This window comes from Orbicella faveolata, unplaced genomic scaffold (assembly GCF_042242905.1).
Source record: "Orbicella faveolata isolate gen_17 unplaced genomic scaffold, um_ofav_v1 contig_12, whole genome shotgun sequence".
In the NCBI taxonomy this organism is placed as follows: domain Eukaryota; kingdom Metazoa; phylum Cnidaria; class Anthozoa; order Scleractinia; family Merulinidae; genus Orbicella; species Orbicella faveolata.
Window position 1 is genome coordinate 11278159 of NW_028301539.1, and position 16703 is coordinate 11294861.

At 37.1% G+C, this 16703-nt stretch overlaps 3 protein-coding genes across 3 annotated transcripts; 1 reads left to right on the forward strand and 2 right to left on the reverse strand.

Annotated features, from left to right (window-relative positions):
• The first annotated feature begins 18 nt into the window (after positions 1-18).
• On the forward strand, positions 19-7278 carry LOC110063024 (leucine-rich repeat-containing protein 23-like). Its single transcript, XM_089282380.1, has 11 exons — positions 19-142; positions 307-419; positions 1409-1460; positions 1576-1683; positions 1788-1881; positions 3441-3574; positions 4017-4153; positions 5397-5473; positions 5759-5874; positions 6023-6058; positions 6154-7278. Exons 1-11 carry the CDS (start codon positions 59-61, stop codon positions 6193-6195), a joined length of 993 nt encoding a protein of 330 aa, XP_089138506.1. The 5' UTR covers positions 19-58; the 3' UTR covers positions 6196-7278.
• LOC110063048 (inactive C-alpha-formylglycine-generating enzyme 2-like) lies at positions 6119-11772 on the reverse strand. Its single transcript, XM_020770002.2, has 7 exons — positions 11341-11772; positions 10734-10778; positions 10193-10343; positions 9227-9282; positions 8778-8862; positions 8163-8310; positions 6119-7615 (listed from the first exon to the last, which is right to left on the reverse strand). The coding sequence occupies exons 1-7, from the start codon at positions 11689-11691 to the stop codon at positions 7537-7539; spliced, it is 915 nt and encodes a 304-aa protein (XP_020625661.1). The 5' UTR covers positions 11692-11772; the 3' UTR covers positions 6119-7536.
• A 432-nt stretch (positions 11773-12204) lies between these two features.
• On the reverse strand, positions 12205-16693 carry LOC110063050 (ribokinase-like). Its single transcript, XM_020770004.2, has 3 exons — positions 16193-16693; positions 14075-14494; positions 12205-13846 (listed from the first exon to the last, which is right to left on the reverse strand). The coding sequence occupies exons 1-3, from the start codon at positions 16494-16496 to the stop codon at positions 13545-13547; spliced, it is 1026 nt and encodes a 341-aa protein (XP_020625663.2). The 5' UTR covers positions 16497-16693; the 3' UTR covers positions 12205-13544.
• Positions 16694-16703: the final 10 nt, after the last annotated feature.

Consider the following 16703-nt stretch of genomic DNA (forward strand, 5'->3'; position numbering starts at 1 on the left):
AAGGCGAGGTAGCTATTTGTTGCTAAGTAACATCGTTCCAGCCAAGCAAGAAAGCAAAATGTCGGACTTTGAAGACGACGAAGGTGTTGATGAACCAGTGTTAGACGATGAAAATGAAGAGGAAGGAACTGAGGAAGAAGAAGTAAGTTATTTTGAATATCCTCTTTCGTTTCTGAAGTGAATCTGATTTCCACTTCATGGAAACAATGACAAATAACACATATCATAATGAACCAGAGTGTGCGAAAAACATTTTTCAAATTTTATCTTGTTTTGGCGCGCTTTCTGCATTTCTTGTGGTATTAGAAACCTCCAGAGAATCCCCTGACGGAAGAAATGTTAGCTGACAGCCTTTCGTTGCTGTGCAAAACTGGAGATGGCCTGGCACATGCATATGTCAGACTTGACATACATGAAAAGTAAGCTCGACTCTACGGTCATTATTTTAATAACATTGATCCTACCTTCAAAATTCAAATTCTCCTAGTTAGATGTCATGGATTTCTTTCAATGGAAGTTCTGAGAATTTGTAGATACATTGAGACAACCCCATAATATTATTGGTCATCTTGTTTATTGCCATCTCCGTCATTCTAGGAACAAACTGATTGAATTAAGAGGGGTCCAGTTAGAGGCGCGGTGGCCTCATGGTTAGTGCGCTCGTCTCCGGATCGAAGCTCAAGCCCTGGCCGGAGACATTCTGTTCGGTTTTTGGGCAAGACACTTTACTCTCACAGTGCCTCTCTCCAATAGGTGTATAAATCGGTACCAGGGAATTTAATGCTGGGGGTAACCCTGTAATGAGCTAGCATCCCATCCAGGGGGAGTAGAAGTACTCCTAGTTACTTCATACTACGGAAACCAGGATAAGCTCAGGCCTGATGAGTCACTTGGCTCGTATGCAGACTTTACCTTTACCTTACCTGTTAGTATGGGGGAGGTCCCATTAGTATGGGAGGAGTTCCTGTTAGTATGGGGGTATGGCATACATGTCTCACATCACAATTTCAACATAAGTATCATTCTTTGTCATTTTGTACCCTCCATTCCAAGGCCATGTCACAGTTTAGAATTTCACCCTGTTAAGTACTAAACTTTAATGAACACAAAGATCCAACCCTACAATGAGCACATGGCGGACCTGATGGGAGAACGCATAGATCTGACATAATAACACCTAAACGAGGTACAGACGTGCCCAGACTCTTATAGGCGGGAGTACAAATATACCACACACCCTATCAGGGCCACTTATCAATTGATATAATATAAAAACTTGGTTAAATAATATGCCAATATTTCATAGCTGAAGTCCCCTTGACTAGTAAAAAGGTGTGCCCATTTTACCTGCCCTTTATAATGGTCATTTCCCCAGTCATTACTTAATAACTCATTTGTTCTCTTACAGGGAGCTGACAGATGTTAGTATACTGAATTGCTTTATTCACTTGAGATATGTGGTGAGAAACATTTCAGTTTAGAATGATTCACAGTTAATATTATTAAATAATTGCTGATTTATGATGTTCTTTATTTTGTATCATTCTCAGCTTAATCATGGTTTTTCTTTTACAGGATCTAAGTGGTAATCAGTTGAAAGACATTTCTCCGTTTAACTCTTTAACTCACCTCCTGACGCTGAAAGCTGACAGGAATGTCTTGTTTTCAGCTAAGCTCGATGAGGTCAGTGCCAACACTTTTAAATAAATTGCCAGTTGCGCCTATTTATTTTGTACACATACATGTATAAATTACCAGGTATATCTTGTTGCTTTGTCTACTTACAGTTACCATATCTGCAAATTGCAAGTTTCGCTAACAACAAAATAATGGATACAGAAGGCATTAACCATCCTTTGTTGGAACAGTTGAATTTGTCATGTAAGTATTAACAGTCTGGTTAACTGGCTGTTATATTGTACATTGCTACCAACTATAAGGTTAATGTTATCTAAATGCTTTCCATGTTTACTTCATTATTCATAGCCACCCCAACTTGCTGTATGTAGTCCTCTTTTGAAGTACATTACATGACCTTGCCCTGGGAAACAAAATTAGGAGGTCCCTCCAATTACTAGCCTGGATTCACGGCTGGATTTCCAGCGGTGTTCACTGGCTATCTAATTAGTGGTTCTTCCCTCATCAGACATGTTGTTAACTATATGACCAGAATCCTGTCCTTCAGTTTCTCTGAATGTGCAGCTCCAGATAATATCCATACCTCCCCTACAAGGAGATTTTTTTCTAAGTCCCCTCCCTCTCCACCCCTTTGGAAATTCCAATTAAGCTTGATACATTTCTTTAAATGTTTTGGTCTTGGAGAAATCCTCACCCCCTAGGAAATTCCAATCCCTTCTGTGGGGGGAGTATGGATATTTTCTGGAACTGCACAATGTGCAGGTCCAGAAAATATCCATACTCATACTCCCCCCACAGAAGGGATTGGAATTTCTTGGGGGGTGGGGGATTCTGTAAGACCAAAAAATTTAAAGAAATGTATCAAGCTTTATTGGAATTTCCAGAGGGGTGGAGGGGTCTCAGAAAAAAATTCCTTCCATAGGGGAGGTATGGATATTTTCTGAACTACACAATGGAAAACAAAATCAAGCACTGCATCTTTGGCAATCATGTTTTCACACTCTGCTAACTTAAGTCCTTGTAAATACGGTTTGCATGACTTATAATTTCCTTGCCCATTCCATCTTTTCCCTTCCACATCACTGAGGATGAGTCATCCCCTGCCATATTATGATATAACAAAAAGTCGGCACATGAGCCAATGAAGTGGTCCATCGGGCCGGCACTTATCCCTTGTTTCTGTAGCATGAAGCGACTAGGGGTATTTCTACTCCACCCTGGATGGGATGCTAGTCAATGGTAGGATCACCCCCAGCAATAAATTCGCTGGTACCCATTTATACACTTGGGTGCCTTGCCCAAGAACACAACAAAATGTCCCCAGCCAGGGCTCGAACCCAAACAGCTTGATCCAGAGTCGAGCTCACTAACCATGATGCTACCCCCCCCCCCCGCCCAATGGAAAAAGTGAAGCCTTGGAGCCGACTGGCTCATAGCTGCCAGAGCTTATCCCAGTTTCTGTAGCATGAAGTGGCTAGGAGTATTTCTACTCCCCCTGGATGGGATGCTAGTCCATCACGGGTCACTCCCCCGCAATTTGTTAGGTTTCCCCAACAATGCGCTGCTACTCATTTATACTCCTGGGTGGAGAGAGGCTCAAGAGCACAACACAGTGTCCCCAGCCAGAGCTCAAATCTGGACCGCTTGATCCTGGGATGATTGCACCAACAATGAGGCCACGGTGCCTCTACCTGCCCTATACTTCTTATAAAAAAAGGTTGACTATATACCTGTCCAACTATAACCATTGTGTATACAGACAGCTCATACTACAATGCTGCATCTTTTTAATCTTGAACTAGTTAATGAAATAGTTGAGGTTAGTGGCTTTGATCCAAACAAGTTGGGCAGACTGAAAGTTCTGGAGCTGCGAGGCAACAAACTCATGACAACTGTTGGACTATCTAACCTTCCTAACCTGAAAGAGCTTTACATGGTGAGACACAAGCAGCTCAATTAGATCTTATGTTAAAATAATGTTTCATGGAATATTTTGTGTGTAAAATAACGTCTTGTCAACGTACAGTAGGCTAGTCAATGTGTGACCTTTTAATGTGCTCTGTGCAGTGCTGTTTGGTATCTTCGATTTAATTTTTAATGTCGTTCAATGGCTTAGACCAAAAATAAAAATTTAGCTAAACATTTTAGACCACAAGACAGATGTTGGGAGGTTTACAAATGTCTAATTTGCACTATTGGCATAATTCAGTACAGAACATAAGAGCATGTATCTAGGGAGATGGTGGGTTGAAGATGTTTCAGACCAAAATAAGTTTTCATCCAGTCTGCAATCAGACACCCTTTAGATCTTAAGCATCTATTATAAGCATCTACTTTGCTATAACAATAGCAAAGTTTTTCTTATTTGTCTTTCTTAGGGTGCCAACACCATAAGAACTCTTGAAGGCCTGGACAGATTGGAACATCTGTCAAAATTACATCTCCGTGACAACCAGATTGAGAAACTTGATGGCTTCTCAGAAAATATGAAAAACCTTCAGTACATTAATTTGAGGTAAGTTACAAGAAAACTTCAAAAATTAATATTAAATTACTAAGGGGATAAACAGTGAATGAATTGCTTCACTTATGCTAAGCAGTACTCTATACAAAAAATATGCAGAGCAAGAAAGAAGGTTAATGTTTACCTTCTGTCTTTATATCTTTATATTAAATCATTAGATAGTATTTCCAACATTTAGTTACCCAATGGATTTTATGTCAATGTTTTTGTTTTTAAATATACATATTGTGATAAAATCTATTGTGTACATGTGTACCTATCTACAAAACATTTGCTTTCAATTTTCATTTCCTTTGTATTCCTTACTGAAATAACCTGGTTTTAAAACAGGAGGTAACACTTTTAAACTACAAAATTAATACATCATAATTTGAAGTTCTTGACAGTACAACAAATTAAAGGTGCATACAGCCTGCCAGCAGGCCCTTCTCGTAGCAAGAAAGAAGGAGGGGAAAGGGGACAAAGAGCCTGCCCACAGCATTTGAATTAAGAATTGATCCAAATTGTGGATGCAAAATACTGATTGACTGAGATTAATACATTGGCATAGTGACATTATCCAACTTTGATCAGTTTCTGTTTAGGATTTAAGCAAAATGATGGCATGCAGAAATGAAATGTTCAGAGCTGCTTGTGACAAAATTTCAGAATATTTAAATCTCCTTTAAATTAGAAGGTTACACAACACATACTATGCAGTGGCATCTGTCAATGTGTTTTTCATATAATAAATCCTAGTCAAAATGGACTCCAAGCAACTTGTGGGACGTGACTTGACAATGTTCAATTTCTGTACCATTGAGCACTATACCTAAGTCCTCTGATGACAGCTTTTTTTCCTTTTTTTTTTTTCGTAAATGCTTTGCATTAATGAGAAGTGTCTTGGTCTTTTCTGTGTTAAGAAACATTTTGTTTTCTTTCGACAATTTGTTATCTTCTAGGTCTCTTGCCAGCAAAAGGTTTAGTGAAATGATCTCATTCCGTTTTACACTTAATGACAATGTAGTGTTCAGCATAATGTCTACAGTTGAATTGTTTAAGTAAAGAGGCATGTCAGAAGAAATAGGATAGTGCCCAGTATTGAGCCATGAGGCACCCCTTAAAAATATTCATTTATTGAGCAAACTGACATTGTCCTTCAAGATACATGTATGAATCAAACCATGTAACATGACTTACAAGTATTTACAAATTAGAAACAAAATTGTATTTTAATTGTTTTTTGCATCTACAGAGGCAACAATGTCACAGACATGAAGGAAATTGCAAAACTAAAATCTTTGCCTTTGCTAAGAGCCTTGCTATTGATGGGTAAGCAACCAATTCTGACTGACTGTGTAATTTTGGCTTATTTCTGTATCCATGAAAGGGATGACAAATGGTTTTTCAAAACACTTTGAAGTCCAGCCCACCTTCCTGGATAGCATCCTGGTCTGCAAACAGGTTACCTTAGGACAATAATGGCCAAGTTTGAAGTAATGCAGCCTCTATATTTTATTCTGATTAACTTTTGGTAAGCATCGGCCAAGTATTTATAATAAGTGACTTCCCAATTCTACAAACTGCAGTGAACTGTTCTGAACCATTCTATTGCAGAATGTCCCGTATCAGATGAAGACGATTATCGTATAGAAGTGTTAATAAGTCTGCGACGACTAGAGAGGCTGGACAAAGACGAGTACACCGATGATGAGAGACAAGAAGCAGAAGAGGTGGGCGACATTTCAAGAAATTTATGCATCCTTGTGTTGATGGAAAATTTTATCCAAAAATTATCTTCTGAAAGAATTAGGCAGATTCTATGCACTGTGCATCTTACTTTGATTGTAATAAATAATTATTATTGTCTATAATTTACAGATTTATGAACAAAGAAGACAAGAGGAAGCATTGGCAGTAAGTGCACACCTTAAAATGTACATCAAGCACATTACAGATGATATTAATACAACCATGTTGTCCCTCAATCATGTTGCCTCTTTATTTTCTAGACTGGGACCCAAGAAGTCATACACACAGATGAAGATGACTAATAAACATGTACTTGTTGTATATATAATGTGTCAAAAAACAACTCAAGTAAGTTGTACCAAAAGTATGTACAAATTTTGTGGTGTTACAAATGAATGTAGTCTTTGCTTGTGTCCAGTTGTAGATACAATAGTTATCAACATGATTTTGCCCAACTACTTGACATGTATAAACTTCAAAAAACTCAGTGGTGTTCAATTTTATTTGACTTACTTTCTAAATGCTTCTAAATTCTTTGTAAATGTTTTCGAAGAGTTTGCAAATAATTCTCAAAAACAGAAAAAAAATATGTACCTTAAAAGATCACATTTTACTGATTTTGGTATTTGCTCTTTTTAAGTTGCTTTTTCATAAGTTGATGAACAAATAATAAGAATAATATTTTTTTTAAAAGTAGCAATAAATTACACTAAGTCTTGTTGTTTTTGGAATATTTAGAATTCGCACACCGTCTATGGCTGTTGTTCTTATTGTTGTTATTGATTGTTGCAAAATTTGTTTCTCAACCACTGTAACCATCTTTTCTGTCATTTTTTACCAAGTAATTTATACTCTTATAAGTGTGTCATGTCATTGCCACTGGCAGACATGTACTTTTCACAACATTCCAAGTTTGTGATTATATGCCCGTGTACATTGTAACTACAGACAAATGCCAAATTCACTTAACATTTACAACAGTGTTAGAAAGAACTTCCAGCCTCTTGAGGGCTTCTCGGATGATTGTTTTACACAGTAAATATTGCTCATTTAGAATTTGGAAAATTGTTATTTTTATTTCTTATTTATTAATACCCAACTTTTCCTATTGAAATACCAGATGTAGAACTTTATAAAAAGGTTAGTGAGTCTAAATGTCACTTCTGCATGTGTCTGTCATTCATAGTTGCTATCACTAAATTAAGTGTTAAAACAAAAAGTTCATAACATTGTCATAACGCTCTAATTTTTTGCCGACATTAGTTTTCTCTTCTAGAAAATCTACTGAAATTTAAGAGCATAAACTTGTTTTCTTGTTAGTGACAGAGAGATTGGTCATCTAATCTCTATACAGTTTCAATAGTAATAAACAGGACAAAATCCCACTACACTGTATTTGAATAAAACTAAGATACCAAACCCTCTCTGTCAAATTCAGTGACCCTTACAGTCAAAGGTTACATAGAACATTTTTATTATAAAACTTAATGAAGAAACAGTTCTGGAAAAATTCTTCATCTGAGCTGAGACCTGTCTAAGACATTGTACTATTACTACATGTAACTCAAAGTATGGTTGAACAAATGTTTCTTGTCACAGAGAATAATTGCTATCAATTTAATTGGTTCTAAGGTGCCCTGATGTCAAAGTTCATCCTTACTAGCACTCCTAGCACAACGAAACATAATGTTATCTGAGCCAGCATCAGCTGTGTTACCCATCCTGAAAAACAAACAAATGTGAAAAGCTAGTTTATAAGTGTTCAGAGATGTTGTTGTGCATTACACATACACCTCTGTTATGCATATGTCTTAACATTGGTACAAACTAATTGTTCATTTACAATTGTATTATATGAGTGAGAAAATTACTTCATTGTGATTAGCTGAGAGCAGGCCAATTTTATCATTAATTTTTTAATTTGCACTGCAGTACAAATTAACGTGCACATTCTCAGTATTCTTGATAAACTTCAAGGTGTTTGGAAATGTGGTCAAACACTGTCTTGAGTGTTTGATATATCTTCTCAACTGAAACTAAAACTACGGAGAAAACAGAGAAATAAAATTGTAAAAATCTCGGCTAATTAAGATCAGATATCCAAACAACGTCACGGTCATGATTTCCTTTGTTTAAACTTGATGAATTATTAATGAGTTTGAGAAGTAATAAATGAATAATCCTATGAAAGCTTGAGCAATTAAGGATTTACACCACTCATGATATTTATTTGCATTCAAATCATAATTTTCAAGAAAGGTTGACATACCTTGTTGTAACAGTGACTTTATGGTTGTGTTTACCATCTGCTGTGTCTATGTATGATCCACCTCGCAGAACATATTTTGTTTCCCTTCCTTTGTCTTTAAATTCATCAGACACCCACTCCCATGCATTCCCCAACATGTCATACATTCCTATCAGGAAAAATGAATAACATTGCATTAAAAAATTTTGCTGAAATTCATGTTTGACCTGAAACCCTCATCACTTACAGTGGTGTCCACTAATTAAAAATAAAAAAATATGCATGTAAAGCTCAAGATACTTTGTTAACTCTGGATTTAACAATATTTGGATCTCAATGAGCTAGGAATTCTAGAGTTCAAACTATTGCTCTTTTGATTTGGGATTTGTTTGATATCAGTGTGATGATGATTGTGAAGATCTGGAATTGAAAATGGATTTGAGAATTTTTTATGTCAACCTGGAGCACAGTAATACACATTTAACAATCCGTTCTGGGTCTTAAATGTTCTACACGAACTGAAGAACAATGCATGCACCTAATAGAGTTTATCCTGTCTTTTATTTATTGTACATAAAATGAACCAGAAGAAATAGTTGAAATCAAGAATTTAAGTGACATCATAATATGCCTTACCAAATTTATTCTGAGCAGGAAAGGCATCTACAGGAGCAACTCCAACATAACCATCCTCCTGAGTGTTTTCATCAGGAAATTCTCCCTGCAGAACACATGCAATATTGTATGTGCAATGTTTAACATAAACTGTTTAATCAGTTTCAGCACTGTGGAATTACATATTTAATTTACTAAACAGCCATTGTGTAGTTCCAAAAACAGAATTCCCCACCCACCCCCAGAAAATTCCAATCCCTTCTGTGGGGGTGTGGATATTTTCTAGAACTGCACATTTATCTCTGCCAATGTGATACCATAACCAGAAATTTAAAAAGTTATAAACAAAGTTACCCAAATTAATGGTGTTAAAGACCTGACTTATTCACTTGTAAATGTCTCTTTTAAAGCAGCTCAGCCTATCCATACAACTAATACCACAGATACACAACTCTTTAGAATATAATTACCTGCCAGATGTTCATACGTTCTTTTTCATAATCCAATCCCCATGGATAATCTTTCTCTGTTCAAAACAAAAGGTTGTAATAATCAATCTGACTAGATGCTAGCTCAGTACATGTATGTTAACCAAAAAAGGGAACAAAATAATTTTAGTCAAACTTTTTTACATGCCAAATGTGGCAACCAAAGCTCTGTCTTGTAATACATGTATACATACATATACAAGTCCTGTGGTTACAGGATTTTAAATCACTTTCACATGTAATGCATTACTAAAAATTGCCAAACCAAATTAAAGACGTGGTAGAAATATTGATTATTTCAGAAAAAAATACTTTGACTTGTATAGAAGAAATTTGAATTTCTTCTATACATGCAGTAAACAATTAAAATTACAAGTTATTATAATTATAATTACAAATAATTACAGGTTAACGCACTCAGCGAGTGAATTATCAGGATTTACCTGCATGAGTTCACTAACAATGAATGAGAAATTTCAATACCACACGATGCTTTGCCCAGTGCGGTATTGAAAATTTCAAGTTCATTGTTAGTGAACGAGTACGGGTAAATCCCGATAATTCCGAGCAATGAGTGCGTTAACATTTTTATTACTCAAATTGAATATGCCGCACAAAGAAACACTGCATTGAAACCATTATATTTGGGTCAGTCAAAGCCATGGTGTAATGTCAGTGGTGTGTTGAATTTACACCACGGATATTACACAAAGATAAATATGACGTCAAGGTGGTTGCCTCGTCACAACCCAGTATCATGTGGTACAAATCAGCCAATCAGAAAATTGGAATTTGTACAGTGTATGAAAGTTGAATAATACCTATACTTAACTTACAGGTAATCATGATTTAAATTAAGATTTATAACATGAATTAGCCTGGAAGTGAAGATGGATTCCCACCAATAGGAAAAAACCCATTTGCATCGCAAACTAAAAGTAAACGCACCTTTGATTCCTCCTCTAACAGCAAATTCCCACTCAGCTTCAGTTGGCAGCCTCTTACCCATCCACTCACAGTATGCCTTGGCATCATTGTAACTGATATGCACAGCAGGATATGACATCTTCTCTTTTATGGATGTACCAGGGCCTCCTGGCTGTGTATAATAAGAGTTAAAAATATACAGTACAGGTAGTCGGAGCTGCAACAAATAGTGTTTGACTGGTACCATGTTGTGGCATACTGCATGTCAAGGAATTTTCATCCTCCCCACATTCTGTTTTAGAAATTATATGCAATGTTCCCAATATTTTTTGTCAAGTACTGATTGCAGATTAATGCTGGTCTCCCACTGAATTTTTCAATTCCCCACTTCTTTTTATTGCCAGCAAAAATTGACCGTTCCCCTGAGAAAGTCAGGCTATCAAAAATAGTTCTCACCACAATATAAAAGGTAAATTGGATAATATTTTGAAAACTGTAGAACATGAATTATAAACTTTGTCAATTATCAATTACTGAAAGCCTTTTGCTATTTTAAACTTACTTGTCTCCAGTAAGCCTGTTGTACTGGCAACCACCATGGTGCACCCTAAAAGAAATTAATTTAAAAAGACAAGGAAATCAGCAGAATGAAAACCTCCAGTGAAATTACTTACACCACAGCAAAGGCACAGGATCAGCCCCCTACCCCTCAAGACATGACAATGTTGAGTGTCGCTTTGCTCAATGGCTACCCCCTGTCACTCTGATTCAAATCCCCCTATAAGAGACTCTTGAGTGTCACCTGGGGATTAGGCTGAGGGTGGGAGATGACTGACATTTCAGGCTCACATTTCCCTCCTGATTTGAAAATTACATGGTCTTTTTTTCTCTTTCTTTTTTATACAGACCGTATTCTGGATCGTATTTTGAGAGATCTATTTAAACTGTCAACATTTTGTCAACATTGACAGGCATGAAAAAAAAAAATCGTAAAATGTCCGCATGTTAAACATAAGGAATTACGTGTTGATGTAAAGTACAAAACCAACTTCTGGGAACTGACATTAAAAAGTTGCCACAACCATTTGCAGCTTGGAACGAGAAGGTAAAGGGAATCCCCCCTAAATTAATTAAAATTGACGTGGCATTCAAGACGAAGATCAACTTACCGGCACAGATTGAGTGATCTTCGATCTCACTTCCTCTGGCACGAAAGTACGAAAGACAAAACTCCATCCAAACCTCTCTGCTTCCGTCTTGAATTTCTTAGCGCGAACAAACTTTCGAAAATTTTCATTTGTGACGGGATATTTATCGATCACAAATGGTTTGACTCCGACAGTCTTGGCAGGTAGTTCTCCACGTTTCGTGTCAGCGGATGGGCTGCCCATGCGAAATTTACCACCCGATAGCTTAACATCAGCACTGAAGTCATCACTACCTGCACACGATACGTCTGTACTCCATAAAATGAAGAGAAAACTGTACAAGGTACAAAGGACTACAACTTTCGACATCATTTTATTACAAGGCGTTCCATGGAGTTACCCGAGGAAGACTGGGACTAATCGAGGGACGCTGGTTTTCCCCAGCGGGTACCTATCGGGCAAAATTTGCAAGTAGTTTTACGTGCCTTTGTGCTATTATCTTTTTTGTGGAGGCATGTTACATTTTAGTGTTCTCTTTATTACTCGGGCTTTCCAAAGGAAACGCCCAAGGTATAAATTCGGCTTCGTTTTTTTTTTTTTTTTTTTTTTTTTTTTTTTGCGTTCAGTCACAAATCGCCGTCGAGGTTACGGCGCATGCGTAGTGTGCGCTACTGAAGCACATGGGCGAGTAATGGCGGATGGTGTTAAGGTCTCGTTTATTCTTTGTTTGTGTTTCTTTAAAGAAAAGAAAACTCACCTGTCTTTTTAGCATTTTTTTTGGTGGAGGGGGTGGATACACACAGGCTAATATAAATAGAGTAAGTTGAACAGACCACATGTTCCAGACTTCCCAGTTGCACCAACTAAGTAAATTAAGCCACAAGAAACAAGTAATCGATGTTTAATTTTTATAACATAAGAATATAGATATAAACTTAAAGAAAACACAGAATACATGATGAATTTTTCTCCTTCTGTAAGATATAATCTGTAACATGCTTTTAAATAGAAATCTAAGAATGCAATGAAAAACAAATAAATATTAATACATAAATGCACTTTTACCAAACACTTACAGTTTCATGTTTAGTGATCAAGTCTTTGAGCAGAAGCAATGCTAATAGTTGACTGTTAGTTTCTACTTGCCACTTTGCAAATGTAAACTATCTTATCATTATGCCCAGGGGTAGGTGGGGAGGGGGCTTGTCAGAAAATTTGAATTAAACCCCTAAAGGAGACAAACTGGGTGCGGCTCGAGCTTTCTTTCACCCCTAAAAGATACCTCTTAAAACAGAATAGGCTCGATTACCAGCCGCTGATCGGGAAAGGAGCTCAGGCTAGTAGACCAGACTCAAGAGAGAGATAGAAATCAAGCCTAAAAACAGAAATGAGAGCATTATGTTCTAAATAAGTGCTATCTCTTTGACTACACCCTAAAATAGCAGCATTCCATCCTGAACATCCTAAGTGAGACCAAAACCATTTTTTCTACCCCTTAGGAAGACAACAAGCATCCCCAACCTTTTCATATGGAAGTCTACACCCCCCCCCCCCTCCCCCGGGGTATTTAATATGCTAACTAGTTTCTAGACTCTATCACCACAAGGTCAACTCAAAGCTTGCTTTCAAGCAGAGACTTGGCTACATTTCTGGTACAGTGGTCTGTTTAAATTTTGAAATTTACATTACATGTAATGATGGCCATCTATAATAAATTATTTTAATGATGACCTAGAGCAGCATTATCGGAGTGGCACACAGTAATAAGTATTGTGAGTGAGACTGGGTTGAAAAGCTCAAAATTGTATTTTCAGGATGGGGCACTTCTCAATTCTTGTATAAATTTATTTGACTTGAAGTGTAAAAAGCACACTTACTGTAACATATTTAAAATCTTTAATGCTTAAAAAAAATCTCAAAAAAGAGCTACCCCTAGTCCCTGCTAATGTCAATAGACTCTGTTCGAAAGTCTCAGCACAGCAGCACAGATGATTTTGCACTGTAAGTTTTCGGATTAACAAATACAATAGGCAAGGTAACATGAAGTTCACAAAGCTAATTGATAGTAAGATGGTGTGTATGCCAGCCAGTGCATGTAGATCTTGTTTTCTATGAATGCATATTAACGTGGCTGCTTAAGGCCTTGATCGCAAGACATCTGTATTTGAACATTACAAAAAGTGTCAACTGGCACCACTGCAATAGGTGCGCTCTTTGACTTTGGTTTAGGTCTCTTCTTGTTCTAAGTTCTCACCACTCAGAATTTCAAGATGTAATTGTTCAGATGGTTTTGCATCAATATCAAATAACCAGTCATCTAGTTCTTCTCTTGTGGGATAACTGGACTGAACACCATGCACTGTCACGGTGACTGTCGCAATATTTACTGCCCTGGACACCATCTCGGCGAATGAGAGTTGAGGATAACATGACAGGAAGAATGCTAGTGCTCCTGTTAAGGCATCACCAGCACCAGTTGTATCCACAACATCCACTTTTGATGTTCTAATGTGTGCCATCACTGGATCTGAAAACAGAAAAAATTTATAAGATTTAATATATCAAACATGAGAGATCATATTTCAGGGCTGTAGCCACAAAAAAAAATTATGACTGAGGCAATGTCCATGAAAAAAATTCTGTTCCCAGGTATTTAGGGTGTTTAAAAGAAAAATAAAATCTACACTGATTAGTATAAACTAGGTCAGTCATGCCATACTTCTGCTAGTAAGTAAGAATTCTTAAAGGAACTTACTTTTATGTTCTGGAGTCATTTCAGAAGAGATAGCGCCCTCTGATCCAAGAGTTAATACTACATGTGAAGTACCCTGCTGGTGAAGTTTAACAATGACCCTTTTAACTCCTTCAAAGTCATTTGCAGAGATATCTGTTAAGCTTTCACCCTCCTCTCTGTTAAGTACTAAAACATCAGTGTTTGTGTACACAGCTTGTGGTATTGATTCCAATTTAGGTGAAGGATTGAATACTGTCCTAGTGCCTAGTTTTTTTCCATACTCTAATGCTTCCATAGCAATCTTGAGAGGTATTCCCTTGTCGCATACCATGACTGGACAAGACTGAATAACAGTTTCTGCAGCCATTATGTCTTCTACAGTGAGATGTCTGTTTGCTCCTGCAAGGCTGATAAATGCTGGTTCACCAGAACTGTTCACAGCTGCAAGTGAAACAAGTTCATCAAATTATTTTACTCTCTCATTCATTCTTACAAGGGGGTAATACTGGACAGCAGGGATATGGTTTTCAGGATTTTCATACTTGTACTGTTTGCTATGCCGTTGACATGGCCAAACCACAAACAGTCCATGTGAAGTTTGCACTGAAAATGCCACAAAAGTTTACAGAATTGTAGTCTAACAGCAAAACTCCACACCAAAGATCTTGGACATAACCCTCACAAAACGACATGGTTATTGGCACAAAGCAAAATTAAGCTATGACAATCATCATCATCATCATCATCATAACCTCTTTTCACATCATTAGGTGCACATAAGGCCTAAGGCTATGAAGTTAAAACTATCTTAAACAGTTCTATATTTTGAGAAGTTTAATATTTTCAATTAAGCAATAGAGCACTTTTTCTGTGTTGACATAGACTCATCTAAACACGAGGAAGGTTGGGAGAATTCAAGACAGTTATGCAAACCCACTTGAGACGTAGTCAAGGGTTTGCATAACTTTCGAGAATTCTCCCCAGGTGTTTAGATGAGGCTATGTAAACATGGAAAGAGTGGTTACTGTTTTTACAAAATATTTCTCAAAAAACAATTTGCCTACCCATACCTTTTTCTCAAACTCAGAAGAAACAGACAAAACTTGCCTACATAAAAACATGAAAATGACTGAACAGTGCTGGTTCATTCAATCTGTTAACAGCATCATATATATGATGTTAATACAAATATTAATTAGATAGTAAATAAAGATAAACTTAATTAATTCAAATGCAAAAGATACCCGGGGTATACAATCAATGGAAATCAATGATCGAAAAACCAATTGATCAATCGACATCAATCGATAAAATTAGTTAATTGGTATCGATTGGTATCGGTCAATCGATGATCAATCGATAACCACACAAAAACCATTCATCGATTGTTGTCGCTTAGCACAGCAACCTCGAACCTGTCCGATCATCCGCCATTTTTAGGACGCCCAGGGGAGGAAACTGTTGAAATAATTCCGACCCAGTCTTCTCAACACAAAGAATATACCCCATTGCACATGTACTCGAATTACCCACTTGCCCGTCATTACCTTTCTGTGTCATTATATATGTCTACACAAGAAGTCCGGGAAGAGGCTTTACTGAATATAAGGTGCATCGCCAAAGGCTATCATCTTTGCCGTTTTGAGGTGAACGTCCGTGAAGTGTTTACTGCAGACAAGAAGAGGGGAGAACGCAGAAACGCATTTAAAGTTGTTAACCAAGCAAGAACAGGAACAAACTTTTGAGTTGTCAAAAGAAGATGGAACCTGTGGACGGGGCGTTGAAGAGAAAGACGAGAGTCTTGTTCTCCTGTTCATGTTCAAAGGATTAAACTGAAATGTGTTTACAATTACTGCATACAAAGATGGGATATTTATGTGCCAATTCCTTCAATCTGCAACCAATCGATACCAATCGATATCAATTTATCTATCAATTGTTATTGAAAATCAATACCAATCGATAACCACAAGAATCTTCGCCATCGATCAGTCATCGATTATCAATATCAATCGATTAATTGATATCGATTGGTATTGATTGATATCGATTGTCATCGATTATCGATTTCATCGATTGGATACCCCGGGAAGATAACATGACCTTATAAAGGATTAAGGATTGAGTGTAAAACCTTACCTATGCTAGTAATACCTGTCTCTGCTTTATCAGTTACCGAAATAAAATCAGTGTTCACCCCAAACTTCTTAAAATTCTGAATCGTGTCTTTCCCAAACTGATCGCTGCCAATTTTAGCGACCATAACAGTGTTTGCTCCAAGCTTTTGGGCCATCACACACTGATTAGCTGCTTTTCCACCAAAGTCCAATTGAAATTTTGTTCCCTTAACTGTCTCATAAAATTTTGGAAAATGAGGAACATAACTGATCATGTCAACGAAGCAGGAACCAACGACAACAACATCGGACCTAACACCCGCCATGTCATTAGTTCCAACATGGTTCCAAGCAGCAATAAGCAATATTTTGTAGGGATCCCTAGAGCCTTATTTTTGTTGCCCCCAATATTACTTAGTTCTTTCACAATTTCCAGCAAATTGGTAAAATTTAAAGTAAAAGATTAAGGAATATCGGCAAAGATTTCTTTTCAGTGTGACAATAAAGAATCTATGGAAAATAATTAGAGAAAG